At 37.0% G+C, this 15,547-nt stretch overlaps 1 protein-coding gene across 1 annotated transcript; it reads right to left on the reverse strand.

The window, feature by feature from the left end:
* Positions 1-704: 704 nt before the first annotated feature.
* Positions 705-15,370, reverse strand: LOC117378064 (zinc finger protein Aiolos-like). The gene is made up of 9 exons (XM_033974605.2): positions 15,327-15,370; positions 11,427-11,491; positions 10,556-10,616; positions 10,319-10,393; positions 7,081-7,467; positions 4,909-5,076; positions 4,076-4,192; positions 2,358-2,468; positions 705-1,574 (listed from the first exon to the last, which is right to left on the reverse strand). Exons 1-9 carry the CDS (start codon positions 15,331-15,333, stop codon positions 991-993), a joined length of 1,575 nt encoding a protein of 524 aa, XP_033830496.2. The 5' UTR covers positions 15,334-15,370; the 3' UTR covers positions 705-990.
* Between the last annotated feature and the right edge of the window lie 177 nt (positions 15,371-15,547).

A 15,547-nucleotide genomic window follows, 5' to 3' on the forward strand; every position in this document is an offset into this window, starting at 1 on the left:
GCTGGATGAAGAGCCAGTAACACGCTGCAGTGATCTGACAGCAGCAAACCGTGACCAAGCCCCCACTTTCACATGAAGTTAGGCCAAAGCAAAGAGCAATCCACAAAGCCAGACAAATTAGTAATAGGATGAATAGTGTGGGAGGCTTGAAATGAGTATGTGTAAATTAAGTCAGTTTTCGAAAGACGATTTGGATCTTCTTTTAAATACTCATAGCATCTATCTCTTGCCAGTAGATAGAAATTGGTAAGTGGGAGTGTAGTTACTATTAATTATGATGCAAATGACTACAGAATAATATTACTTTATAGTAACAACTGCTTTCACTATCGGTCATGGTTTATATGTAAATTATAATACTACTGCAGTGTGGCGTAAGGTCATTTCAGAAGGAATGGATGAACTTCTTGCAAAATACACAGTTATTGCATACACATTCCTTATAAATTGATTTATTTACCATTAAAACATTTGATATGACTTGATTACAACTAAAAAATACTGTGATTCTAGTGTCTAGTGATGAAATCATAAACAATATACTGGCATGTACTGACAGTATAGTGAGGAACGAGAACTGCTCGAGCTACAGAGCTGTGTTTGAAGTTGTGAGGTGCACTCCTATGAAAACCACAGATGTGTGACCTTACAGACAATAGGATCTGCAATCTGCAACTTTCAGTTTTTCCACAGAAGCAAAATGATGAGAAACAATATAACGATGTTTTATTATGCAAAAACAACATAACAATAACATATACAAATTAAAATAGTATGTATCCAGTTGACCATGTTCAACAGTCTATTCACATTTCACAAAAACATTTTAAAACCTTCTCCCAATACTCTACCTGTGTTCTTCTCTTTTTGTATAAAGACCAAGTGCTATCCAGTCAGAAACACACCCAACAGTGTAAAAACTGCTACCTCATTTTGTTGAATCTTGAGGCTACTTAGATGAGTAAGGCTGACTCTGCATTACGCATATACTCATGTGTACTTCAGATTATTGTACTTCAGGCCATGTTCTCCGCGGGCTATGTGGGATGTGAACTCGTAACGGTCTCGGCTGCGGTGCCCACACACGTTGCACTCAAAGGGGTCTCGAAAGCCATGGCAGCCCATGTGGATGGTGTACATGACGTAGTCCAGGAAGAGGAGCTTGCAGTGGCCGCAAGGGTACACTGCTCCTCCATCTGCCTCCATTGCTCGTAAGGCCTCGAGGGGGGACAGAGGCACCGGCTGGGCCTGTTGGTAATGCATCATGCTCCTCATAACTTGTCCCAGGAAGGAGAGGCCATTAGGCATGTCACTACTGAACGAGTCCATGCCAACAGAGGGCTGGGAGGTAGGAGGGAGCAGAGGAGGGCCCATCTTGTGGCCGTTGGTTATACCTAGGGGGCTGGGGTCATTTCGAGTTAAAACCAAAGGATAGGGCTGATGGGATAGGGGTGGGTCCCCCTCAGGAGCTGGAAGCTGGGGGGTGGCTTCAGGTGAGCTGGGTGGAGGGTCTTTGATGTTTGAATGGGCCACCTCCTTGTTAAAGCTCAGGTCCAGACAAACTCCACTGTCACCTACATCCACCATAAAATGAGACAAAGTCATTTCTGAATCTGAGGGAAGTATCACTTAGACACAAAGGACACATGCAAATAGGAGCTACAGAGGTGCGTGGTTAGAAATGCAATAGATTAAGTAAAGCACAGGTTAGCTGTGAGCTGTTAGCTGTGAGTGTGGAGCCCTGCAGAGTTGAGCAGGACAGAGGCAGCAGCTGCACAGACACCTGCTCACGTTTCTGTGTCTACTCTCAGGGCTTGTGGTCACAGACATGACTTCTCTTTCCCTTGTGGTTGTCATATTGAAAAAGTGCATATAATTTGTGAACTTGGTGGAAATGTAGAAGCACTAGTACTTTTGTGTTCATCAGCAGCTTCACTTCATTGTGAAACTACAACCAAAATTGTGTAAAGACCCCATCAGAAAGGTGAGAACCACCCAGTGTGCCAAAGTGTGAAATATAATGTAACATGCATCACTAAAACTACAAGAAACAGCATGCTGGGATAATTACTACATTCCACAAAAACATATTTACCAATACCCACCTATGACACACATTTAGGCCCGTGCTGACCACATGGTGTAGAGATTAGGCACATGTTAAATCCTGTTTGAGAAGAAGTGGCGGGCAACAGAACAGACATACAAATGCTCAGCTCAGACACACATATTCACTTATAATATTGCAGACTGAAGCACAGTATTCTACAATACAGTTCATACAGCACACAGCAATAAAGACTAGGAAAAGCCAAGAACATGTATATATTTATCTCTGTTAAATACAGCATTCTTACCAGTAAACTTCTGTGGCATTGAACTTTTCCTTTTAGCCACATTGCTGGCAAGCCTGTCCAGCAACAGTGCACGCTCAGAGCCCATCTGATTCCTTGATGCGGGACTGTCCTCTGTATAAAACAAAATCACAAATCTTATTTTAAAGGTAGCAACTGCAAGATAGCAGCTTTAACTATTGAAAAGCACACATCATCCCACTATAGGGTGTTAGTGTGGACTTGCCTTTGAGTAAAATAAGGGAGGAAGCAGATATTAATTTCAGATGCAGCGCTAAATTGACCTCACTTCCTGCTTCTTCTGACTTCACTAAACCAGGAAAGGCGCCGCAGGCTGAGGATGTACTTCCTCACCACATCGACACAGCGAAGTATAACCTATGATACCAGGCAACCACAGGACTAGAACCTTGCCTATATTTCGTAACAACTGGCTTGACGATTGGTAAGAGCCTTTTAGGGGTGGTTAGAGAGATAAAGGCTCTGTGTGTTTGCCCTGTAGGCAGATATAGCTTCGCCTTTGCTGCCTCACCACCAGCAGCGGTCTTCATTGTGTTGTTCCTCATCACCACAGAAGCTACAACCCATTTAGCGCTAATGACGGGGTAACGGCTATGAGCTCGTTCAGATAATGAGGCCATAAAACTAGATGGGTTTGCATACTGCTGTGCGTGTACCCGTCCAACAGCTTTAGTCTGATCAATGACACTAATAAGAATTTGGCAGTCTCATGCAGGATTCACCAAACAAATGGGCAACTAGCTATTTATAAAGGATGGCCAAATGGGCAAAATGCCATTGTGTAGATACAGTAAAAAACATACCGTATTTTTCATTTCCTAGGTTGCTGGCTTCACTGTCCACTGTGAATTTTATATCTTTATATTAAATTTCAGTCAATAAAATTCATTGCAGTGACTGCTGATAGCTTGGAATGAGCTATACAAATAAAATAACATTATATTTGTAAGTTGAATTCAGGCATAATAACTCCACCTTAATTGTCCTTAATGAAGCATGAACAAAGACTTTATTTAGAAACATTCAGGCTTAGTAACAACTTAAAGGGCCCATATTACATTATTTTCTGATCTATGTTATAATGTTGTTTCCTCATCAAAAACATTTCCAGAGTTGTGTTTTGTTTAATTCACACGCGTTTAACACACAAACCCTGCATATTTAGGTTCTTCTCTCACACAGATATCACTCTGCTGCATGTAGCCTGCATTTGGTAGTACAGGAGGTGCTCCACTGTGTTTTTAAACTCTATAGACCTTCACTGCTGTTAACTTGAAAACTACAGCTTCATGACATCACAAGGTGGAACAGAGCATTTTGAGCTTTGGAGATGTAGACAGCCCAATAACTCAAGGATTACTCAAACATGTGTGAATGAAACAAAACACAACTCCAGGCATGTTTTTGATGAGGTATCATGACTTAATGCTGGCAAGAATCATTTAAAATCTCATAATGAATTAATTAATTAATTAATAAGTCTTTGTTCAAACTTTATTGAGGCTAATTTAAGTGTAGTTATTATAAAGTTACTACATGGCGGTCTCTTTTTTTCTCTTTTGAAATGAACTGGAATCAATAAATAATAAAATAACAATTCACAATGGTAATTAACAGTTGGTAGCTATAAATTTGGATATGTTGGATAAATTAGGTATGTTACAATGTTGATAAATCTAGCAGAATCAGCAGTATCTTACCTTTGTCGTTGTTGACTTTGTTTTGGATGTACAGGTGGCATCGGTCTCTGTGCTCTTCCAGGGAGCTCCTCTGCTTGTAACTCCGACTGCAGTGGTTACACTTGAACGGTTTCTCCACTGTGAAATTCATTAAACAAAATTATTCATACAAGTACAGCAACATTACCCCAACATCTTTATAGCACAGGATTTCACATAAAACTACACAAGGACTGAAACTTTATGAGTAAGTTTCCCAGAGGTGAATGAGTTAACATTTATGATGCTGTTACTGGAAGTTTAAAAGGATATTACATGTGATTAAAAATGAGTTACCAGAACAAAAACCAAAACCAACACAAAGCAATTCTGTCATCTCAAACTTTCCCACAAGAAAATTCAAAGAACTTTCTTTAAAAGGCATTACCCTCAGGTACAACTATAAACAGAAACAGAGGGCAAATGGGGATTCACGTAGGACTAAACCTAAACCATAGTGTAAAGCAGCATATAACCAACATTAATTTAGGACTAAACTAGTTATTATCTATAACTCAAACATGGACTAAACTAGCACTAAATATTGGGTTGAACCGCGTCTAAACCAAAACTTTAAACTTTGTAAACCATGCCTAAACTGTTAATTCAATATAGCCCAGGCATAAAATAGGCACTAGTATAACCTTATTCAGATTAAATCATGGTCTAGTCTTAAAATAGGATTAAAACTGCCACTTTTTTCTTTTCATATTCAAGATTATCTCATACATTTTCAAAAAAAAAAAATAAAACAGCACAATAGTAGTATATTTGACTGGTGCATGTATACAAATATGAGAGATTTGTTGTGGTACCAGAGTGAGTGCGCAGGTGTCCGCTCAGCGCATCCCGACGGCGGCAGGCGTAGCTGCACATGGGACATTTAAAGGGCTTCTCTCCTGAGTGCAGCTTTATGTGGCGCAACAGATTCCCCTTCTGTGTGAACGAGGCTCCGCACTGAGGGCAGTGGAAGGGACGCTCTCCTAATACACAACCACAGTCACCATCAACAGGGTTTGTCTTATGTGTCTTAACAAATACATTTAAAGGTGCACTATTGATACTTTGCAGTAACATCATGACAGGGGGAACAGTATGGATGTCTATAGGGGAATGTTCAGCTGTTACCACGGTGACACAATTCACACATTTGCAAACAGAAGCTGAAAAGTTTTTAGTATAGATTGTCTGGAAACTCAAGAAAAGTAGTAAAGTACTGTAATTAAGTAAAGTACACATACCTAAAATATGTACTTAGGTAAAGTTTTAAGTATTAAAGTTATTTTTTATTTTTAAATCACTACATTTGAGAGGAGGTATCTGTACTTTTTACTATACTACATTTTTTAACAGGACTGAAAATTAAAAGTATTTTTTATGAGTGTTTGAGATCTGCTGAAAAGGTTGGATGGATTATTTTTTATCAAGTTAATAATTTGAGCAAACAAAAATATACAAAAAACAACTAGAAAATCAATTGTTTCAAATCTTTGTTAAAATCATTACATTGGAACTTTATTAGACCTCAAAGTCTATGTGAATTACTTTTACCTTTTACTCTTTAAGTGCATTTTTAAGGAGTTTTAAGTAATTAAATATTTTACTTAAGCAGATTTCTTGCTCCAGTATCTCTACTTTTACCTAAATAAATGCTAATGCTAACTAGCTTGACATTGTTATTTGAGAAAGACTTTAAATCTGATCAGCTCTTTTAGCTCAGATTAAAGCCTATTTTGAGTAACAGAACTTCAAACAGAGCAGTGCCTCTCCAATGAATGTTGATGACATCAGCTGAAAGGCACCAATTTGTGGATTCATCAACATCAAAAAGCGATTTGTAATGTTTGTCCTTTTTTCTCTATGTGCAAATGGTTAAAAAGCAGAAAAGTCCGCCTTCAGATGGAACTTATGACTTAAATTTTAACATGGGAAGTAAACACGTAGCTTGTTACTTGTGTGGTTTGTACAATGACAACATAGTTTCTAAGTTTCTGATAAGCATCAAGGCATCTCCAGTTCTGTTTTTGAGTGAAGTGCTGGAAAGAGTAGGCCTGAAGAATGTGTAATTGTAGCTATAGTTCAGAGATACAACAAGAATTTACATAAGCAGAAAAAACTACCCACTTATCAAGCTTCATTTACAATCACACTTTTTCCCACAGTCACTTATAATTCCCATATTACCATATACAAAATGATAAAATGTGAATTCTGTAAAATCTACATTTACTCACTGTCAATGTGTTGTAAGTGTATCTTTATTTACATATATATGCAACTTCCCTTTTTTTCCCCGTAAGCTGCCATGTTTGTTTTGACACAAATGGACCATGCATTTCTCGGACTGGTTAATCCGCCTGTCAATCACACCCAACTGAAACCAGGGAGACAGGATATGGCTCCAGACCCAGACGTCTTTGTAGAGTTTTGTCAAAGTATTGATCAAGGTCTTGGTCAGGTAATTTATTCATCTTATAGACAGATTAACAATCTTTCTGTTTATGTCAGTTCTGTGATATTTTTTACTAAGAGTGCAGTCACTTCTTCGCAGATCTGGCCTGCAACTTGCTCTGGTGGTGTCACCTGTTAAACTAGGTAAATTTAGTAACACTTTAAAATAACTACAGCGAAATAAGTCTTAATAAAGCCTGAACAATTACTTAATACATAATGAACAAATAGTGTATTATTCAGTAGGAGTTGGGTTAGGGGCTCTAGAAAAGTTACATAATATCAAGGAGTACAGATGGAAATGAGCTTTTTGCTAAATCTGGTGCAGCCATCTTTTTAATGTATCTGCATACTGTCCTTCAAATAAATAAATAAAATAAAATAATAAATAAATAAGCCTTTAATGTGTTTATCAGAGTTGCTGTCTACATTTGAAACAGCATGCATCAGTGTATTGTGCGGTGTTTGATTGCACAACTCTCTCTCTCTCTCTTTGGTGTTTGAGGTGTTTAGAATTTTGTGTTCCTGTGCGTTACCCGTGTGGCTTCTCTTGTGCACCAGCAGCACGTTGATGCTGACGCAGGACAGGCCACAGATGTCACAGTTCAGTTTGCCCTGAGATGAAGCGTGTTGTGGGGGCAGCTCTCCGGACACGTACCCTCCCTCGGAGTCAGCAGGAGTGTGGGCGTCAGTAAGACCAATGTTGTCATAACGTTTTAAGTAGTCCGCCAGAGACAAGTCCTGTGGTTCGCTCAGGGTATCTTCATCCTCCTCCTCTTCAGTTTTCTCCTGATCAAAGCCCTCCTCCATCCTGTCCTCGCTGCCCCTGTCCCGCTCCTCCTTTGGGACAATGTCATCGTCTTTCTCTGCCTTTATGGAAGGCTCTGTATCTTCCATTTTGTCTAACTCCTGCTTTATGTTGCCTAAATAAGAACAAAAACAAAAAAAAACAAAAAAGCTATGATAAGAATACAGGTGGGAGAAAAATATTGCATTAGTTGTTCTATATCATGAAATTAAATATCAAGTGATTCAAGATCAAATGTAATAAAAAGTGTTTTTGCTGTGGTTAATGGCCCATGCATGTTTTGTGTGATATTTAAACAGACATTTACAGGCTCATTTTAGCACCATCAGAACGCTGAATATTGTTATAAAAATACTGAGATATTCATTTTTGTGAATATCGCTTATAGACAGGAATATGTTTTATTAATTCTACAAAAAAAGTCTGGATAGCTTCCACCAAATTTTTTTATGAAACCCTATACATCTTTTAAACCCATTAACAGGTCCCTATGAGTTGGGCCTACTCCAGACAATGGATGCAATGTGTATTTAAGCATTTTGTAAAGTCTCTTCTTAGTGCTCTTAAAAAATTTAGTTTTTGTAATAAGTACTGATGAATATAAGCTTTTTAATTAATTTGGGTCAATTTAGCTATAGTGTACAATGTCTTACTGACACACAAGGAAAAATGTAAAAAAAATATTACAAGAATCCCTTAGCAAATAGTAACACACTTGCCTGATGCAGCACACAACAACATTAAGCCATGCTTTTAACGGGGATCAAACCAACTTTCAGGTAAGCAAATGCCACAATGACACATCCTTTCTCACCTAACTATAAACTAACTAACTACCTGAGTGAGAATAGCAGCAAATTTGAGGTGCAGTAAAAATCTAAGTTCCTTTTAGCAACATCTACAACCTGTGCCTAATCTGTCTTCATCATGTTTTATGTTTATATTCATCTCTAAATATAGTGCAAACCAAAGTAAAAGCTGAGGCAACTTGTGCTTTTGCATGTATATTTTGTTTGATAGTCTGATATCAGTGCTAGCATATTTCCAGGCTAAACTGAGATGCATTTGGGCCAGTCTATAATGTCACATACAGATTCTGAGATGTGGGCTGCAGATAATGGCAAGGCATTTCCTCTGAAGACACAGAAAGTAGAACCAGGACAAGAGGCGCCCCATGCACACACCAAAGTTTTTTCAAAACTGCTTCAGTGTTGTTTTTGGATTGATATGACATGCAGTAAATTATTGTATCATTTAAAGCTCCAAAGTAAAATTCCACCAAAAATGTGATTATTCATAAAACCTTTAATAATGCATTCTTACTGTGAGTGGGTTTGCTACAGATCTGACCTGAAACTTGGTCTTGAGTGCCCACCACTAAATATCTTATGGGCTATCGCTTTTATATTGTGTTGCTGATTGTTTGAAGTCAAATCAACATTTTGGTAATATTTAATTGAATTCTGATTAAGTGGTTAGATAAACATGATTGGATAATGGACAAAGTCTGACAGTTAGTTGAGTAATCCTTGTTGGAATAATTAAATAACAACTTTAGAGTAAAAATGTCACATTCATGTCTTTTTTCTCATGGACATTGGATTCCAGTCCCATATAAGAGAAAATACACTAGAAAAAAACACTAATGTATAAACAAAACCATGTCATTGCAGCAGCTGCAGCCCCTTTGGTAAGTGTCAACCAAGGCCTGTGCATCTGCCTCTATCCAGACACGCTGTGGTCTGAGCGGTGTGACTGAAGAGCACAGTGTGTGGAGGAAAACGCTGTGAGGTGCTATGGAAAGTTTCCACGCACAGGAGCGAGAGAGAGGACAGATATAGAGTCCAGAATATTAGAGTTCAACCACAGGCTGTTCAGACAGAAGTGCAGTGGGGGAGATGGCAGGTAGAAATAAACCTGTGAGATGCAGATTATATGTTTTAGACTATGTAACTTTTCCTCTAAAGTGGCAAACATGAATAATTAATTGTAGTTTCTTAGCATAGTAATTTTTTGTCTTAAAGTTGACATAACTTTAATTGATTGTGTGTTTCTCAAAACTGTCTGAACTGTGGTACAGGTATAACCAGCACCTCATTATACCTAGAGCCTCTGCAGTTCTAGTATGTCTATGTTCTCCTTGGTCATCCATTCAGAAATATATTGTGTAGTCCATTGTGGGGTCCTAGATTAGACCTTGTAAACTCCTGTTATAAATAGACAGGTGGAAAATATGTGTGAATTTTTATGTGTGAAGAACCACTAAGTGTACAGAGTCAATTCAGAACTGAACCGCAAACCGCCTTTGGCTGCACTGCATTATTTCAAAACTTATACACTAAGGGCATATGATGTGATTCAATATAAATGATGCATATACAAAGACTAAAACTTTAAGAAATATTACCAAATGTGTTTAGTTAACTGTATATTCCAAAATGAAACCCTAATTGATGAGTACTTTACCTCCTGAGAACAAGCATCTTGTGAAATCAACATTATTGTACATACCTCTAATATAATGTAAGGTAGACAGTGTATTGACAGCAAATCAGAAAAAAAATCTCAAAAACTGTTGTGCTTTAAGTTGGTGGTTGCCAGATGGTGGAGAAGACCCAAAAGTAGGTTGCTTTGGGGTAACAGGAACTTTAATATTTCAAAATATGTTAGCTATAAAGGATGTGGTTAAAAAAGAGAGAAATCTATGTAAAATAGTTGTTTATGCCAAACGTTTGATAATACCCTCAAGTCATTTGATTTAGCTCTAGTATGTACTGTAAGTTGTAAGCATGTATGTATGTATGTATTTATGTATGTATGTATGCATGTATGTATGTATGTATATTAAAAAAAATAAAATATATGTATGTATGTATATATGCATGTGTGTATATATATATATATATATATATATATATATATATATATATATATATATATATATATATATATATATATGTTCTTACCAACAGGATCCGGTTTCTCCTCTTCATTCTCGACTTTCATGTCTGCCTTCATGTCTGCACCCTCATCACAGGTTTCTATAAAGTAGCAAAGATTACAGTCCTTTAAAAATGTAGATGCAAAACATAAAACATACTACCATTCTGTATTCTGTGCTCAGTTTCTACAATGTTGGTGAATGAAATCTATTATGAATTATAGTATTGTTTGGTTGGTTTTAACTGTGGACATTGACTTACCCATCCCATCTTCCTCTTGGGGGTTAACTTCATGCTTGTCTGTATTCATTATAGAGATTGTCTAAAAGAAGATAAATTACAATATTATCTGAAGTATTTAGCAGCATAAGTATTTTTCTTAATGTATTATATAACTAAGTAAGAACAAAACTAAGAGACCGACAATAAGAAAAGGTGGGATTGTGGTTGTGCTTTTTGACACACAACTTAGTATAATGTCCTTTACCCTATTTCTGTAAAGATCTGTCTGCAAAAAGCATGCCTACAAATACACACAACCCATTGCAGACTACACTGTTCCTGTTAAGACCAGATATAGAAATGTGTTTTTAAAGTAGAAGCCCATGGTTAGCTGCTCGACCTTGTCTCTACATTTAGCGGAGTGAGAAAAAAATGCTATTCACCGCTCTTGCATTTCCTGCCACCTCTGAAGATAGGAGAGAAAAGAGCTTCATATGCTAACAGCTATTCACATCTCCAACGCTAAAACTTACAGGCAAAGTTTAATGAAACAATAATGAAAACATATGAACATGTTATGTGCAATTTGTGTCAATGGATAAAGATAACATCAGCCAAATTGTATTCACATAAATTATATAGATATAGATATTTAATTTACAGTTATTGAAGTTAGAAATGTACAATAATTCTACATATAGAGACAACAAATAATTCTAAGGCTATGTCAGATTGTGAAAACTTTAAGCTATATTGCATGGACCAATGGAATTAGTAAGAAAATCCACTCCCACAAAATCTTAAACAGACTTAATTAATGTAACTTTATATGTTATTTGTACTAACATGTAATAGTATCATATCATGAACTATAATATAACTGTGGAATTTTCAACTTTTAAAATTTTACCTTCACAGGTGAGCAGGTGTCTGTATAAGTCGATATAGATTCCTCGCTCCTCGAATGGACGTGATCTGAATATGGAATAAAAGAAACATCACTCAGTTGAATTTTGGAGAAATCCCTTAAAGGAACAGGAACTGGTTTAGAACAAGGTGGAGCAACAACAGTTAACACTTTACAATACAACTGCATGGTACTCTGTATACTATTTTGTTTCATAGTTTTTTTTTTATAACTTTCTGAAAACATTGCAATGAAAAGTTAGAAACTGTGTATTCAATGTAAAACAAGTAATTAGATGCATAGTTTCATATAAATGTTTTACATGATGCTGATCTGTTAGAGTTGCAGAAGGAGCTACACCTCCATCTTGTGGCTGAACATGAACTTGTCTGAAGTACGAAATATTTCTTATCATGTAAATGTTTTGAATTGCCTTTGCAAACATTAGTGCTATGTACTACTACCACTATAATGGCTACACAACTCTTACTAAATAACAATGGATTTCAGTATGATGAAAAATCAACCGTTCAATTAACTAGACTAAGTATTATATCATTTGAATGGTGAAAAGTCCTCAAAATGTCACTTATATCACAAAGCTGAAGCCCATATTACCATCACCACTAATATATCTACTGTAAATGTGTCACTTTGCCAAGCTATTACTATAAATAACAATTTACAGAAAAAGTAAACTGTCCATTTCTACAAACTACTTTCCACCAGTTTAAATACTGTACATATTTGTTTCATTTACAGATTTTCAACATTTACTCAAGTCATTTGAGTTTATTTTAAACAAAGTTCACTAGAGTGATTGTATGTAACAATTATTCTTCATTGCTTACCTTCACCTTAGATTTGTCATATTTTGACTAAGTTTTTTTTAATAGTATCTCTGTATATCAGAGGTGCCCATAATTTTTGTAACGAGAGCTACATCTCAAAACATATTTGAAGCAGAGGGCCACAGGCCAGTGATCAATGCGTTGCGGTGCTTTATACACAGCTTTGACAGAGCCGCTGTGTATTAATAAGGTTTAAAACACATACATTTTAGGTCTGTATCACTGCAATGTGATGTTTGAGGTTATAGTGGTAGTTTAAGTTTATGTAAAAAGTACTGCTTATGATCAAATGGGCCGGTTCAGCAGAAGGCCTGATGACCAATAAAAACTGGTCTGAGGCCCGCAAGCCATAGGTTGGACACCTCTGCTGTATATATTAAGAGTCTTTTCATTGCAGATGATGATTTTGTAACTCAAAATACCTTGTAAAAACTTACTCACATTCTTACTGTGAGCGTGTTCTCCTCTCCACAGATCTGACCTGTAACTTAACCTGGTAGCGACACCTTCTTGTTTCCATGGAGATAGATATGTTTAAAGCCATACTATGGAACATTATAATCAAAGCAATATTGTCTCCATGGAGACAAGCGAGCGGTGTACATATTTGGATAACCAAATGTAGTTATTTTATATATGAATGTACCATCTTTAACTAACATGCTTTACTATAACCACTGAACCAGCAAAACAAGCTCATTATCAAACCAATGTAAAACTCTACATTATTACCCCTTGTTAACCCTGGAGTGATCCCCTCTGAGTCCCCTGCAGAGCCCCCCTCTGCCCCAAAAACACACTCACACAGACGGAGACACCTCATAAAGTTCACCAATAAACTACTCCGCTCCAGCCCCCAAAACAGTGGGCTGTCCACTAACTACCACAAATCCTGTACACTCACTCTACAGTCTCATTAAGGCCATTTACCGAAAACTGCCTGGATATAAGTCAATGTTTTCTGGTAGAGCTGTCACAAAAAATACTATGTTCACTTATATATTGTATGTACTTTTGTTTATAATTGCAGTAACTTTTGTCATTTTTTTGTAATTTACGTTAACAGGAGATCTTTAGGGAGTCAAATTATGAATGGTACACTATGTAACTTTTATGGTGGAAGGTTTGCCACCTGCTTGTTATTCCTTGCCTAGAATGTTAAATAGTATGGTATCAAACTAGGACAGATTACATGTCAGATCAGCGGAGAGGTGACCCCGTGCAAAGTTTTACAAAGTAATTTTTAGTAATCAAAATATCTGTAAATTGAATAATTGCAAAATATGTATGTTTAAAGCCATACTGTAGAACATTCTATACAAAGCAAAAGCATCTCCATTAGGCCTGTAATTACTATATCAATTTATAGTTCAATATGTGAACCTTGGACCAGTATATTTCGGGGATCAAGGTTTATTGTGTATACAGTTTCTGTGCAAAAGTGGGCCATTTTTATGTAATAACGTAGATTTGAGCTGTGGCCAATTATTTTGTAATTCTGCTATTTAAGTATTACAGCTCAGGCAGTTTAATGATACAGTATATTTAAAAATTAGTTTACTGGGATTACCCTGCTTCATGTCAATGGCATAAAGTAGTTTCATTATTATCGTATATCACAATATTTCTCTGTAACAATATATCATGCTTCAAAATGTGTGACCGGCCTGATCTCCATGGACGGGTGGCAGGCCTTCCACCAGAAAATGTAATGTACATAGCGCATCTTTAACACATCCATGTCTCAATATAGTTAAACATAAAAAGTGTTTTTGTGGTATTTACTTATTGCAGGTTTTTAGTTAAGGAATTAATGACCATCTGCCTTATTCCTACACATTTTTGTCCATAATCTTATATATACTGTGAAAAAGGCTTATGAAACACTTAAGGATGATTAAATTTCCCACAGGAGGTCATTATCAGCACAGTCCAAGTTTGAAGCAATAGGCAGGTCTAAAGAGTTTGTGGTGATTTATGTTCACAAATGCAGCCACTGCAGACATGCCACAACAAGTCAACAACAAGGAACATTTGGTTGGATGTTGCAACTTGACAAAACAGATCATTGTTTTGAAAACCTACCTCACAGTTAAGTACTTGAAAAGTGTTTTTAGTACTCCTGCCTCCTTCATCAAACTTGATCTAAAATAGAAAATAAACCTCATTGGTTCTCAAATGTGTACCACCAAATATCCCCTTAAAAAAAACAGAATGGATTACCAAGAACAACCAAATCTGAATTTGTTTTAAAACATGACTAAATCAGGTCTACACTAGGACTAAACCAACCTTAAATGGGATATAGCAACTATAAATGAGGGTAGAAAGAAGGATGACATAAAACATATAAAATATTAAGTTAATGACTTTCCAAGCAACTGCAAATATGAATAAGGTTTTTCACTGGCCAAGGTCGGGTCAAAAATAAGACCACAACTGCTAGAGGAACCCATACCACAGGTTGAGAAACACTGGTTTAGTACATAATACAACGATTGAAACCTCATTGAAATCTCATCCTTTTTTTTTTATAAATCATTAAAATGTTTTGTTTTCTTACTTCATTTGCTGATCCATGGAAGACCTAACTGTGGGTGCTGTGTCATTACCTCGCATTGTTGCACCCACCTGTGCGAACAACCAGCCCCCCCCCCTCTTACCTCTCTCTCTCTCAATTTCTCTCTCCTGGCTTCGGCCCATGATCCGCCTATGGCAACCGGCCATCAGCTTCAAGAAGAAAGAAGAAAGCCTGAGAGAGAGAGAAAGCACCCTCACAAAAGCATTACAATGCATGCTGGGTTTCCATGGCAAAGTGCAGGCAAAGGAACAGAGGAGAGAGAGCCCAATAAAAGCTTATGATTTGGGACTCTGAAGGCCGGGGCGGAGGTCTTAGCACAGGCAGAACAAAGTAGAGCAAGGATTTACACAGTCTTTCATGATCTCAAGTGTGCACACATATTAAAATCTGCAGAAAAAAATACTATACAGCTATTCTTTTTAGAGGCTATTTAGGAGGTAGAGAGTTAAGGAAGAAGGGGGGTATACTCACCATCCATTTCCCTTTTATAGCTGCATGCTCATGGTAGTTGTGAGAGAAGAGAAGAGAAGAGAGAAAGAGAAAGGAAGAGGGAGAGAGAGAAAGTAAGGAATATATAGAGACAGAGCACGAGAGGAAAAGAGAGAAAGATACAGAGAGAGGGAAGGACAGAAAAAGAGAGAGAAAGACAGAGAGACAAAGAAAAATAAAGAAAGCGACAGAGAGAAAGAAAA

This window comes from Periophthalmus magnuspinnatus, chromosome 1, assembly GCF_009829125.3.
Source record: "Periophthalmus magnuspinnatus isolate fPerMag1 chromosome 1, fPerMag1.2.pri, whole genome shotgun sequence".
Lineage (NCBI taxonomy): Eukaryota > Metazoa > Chordata > Actinopteri > Gobiiformes > Gobiidae > Periophthalmus > Periophthalmus magnuspinnatus.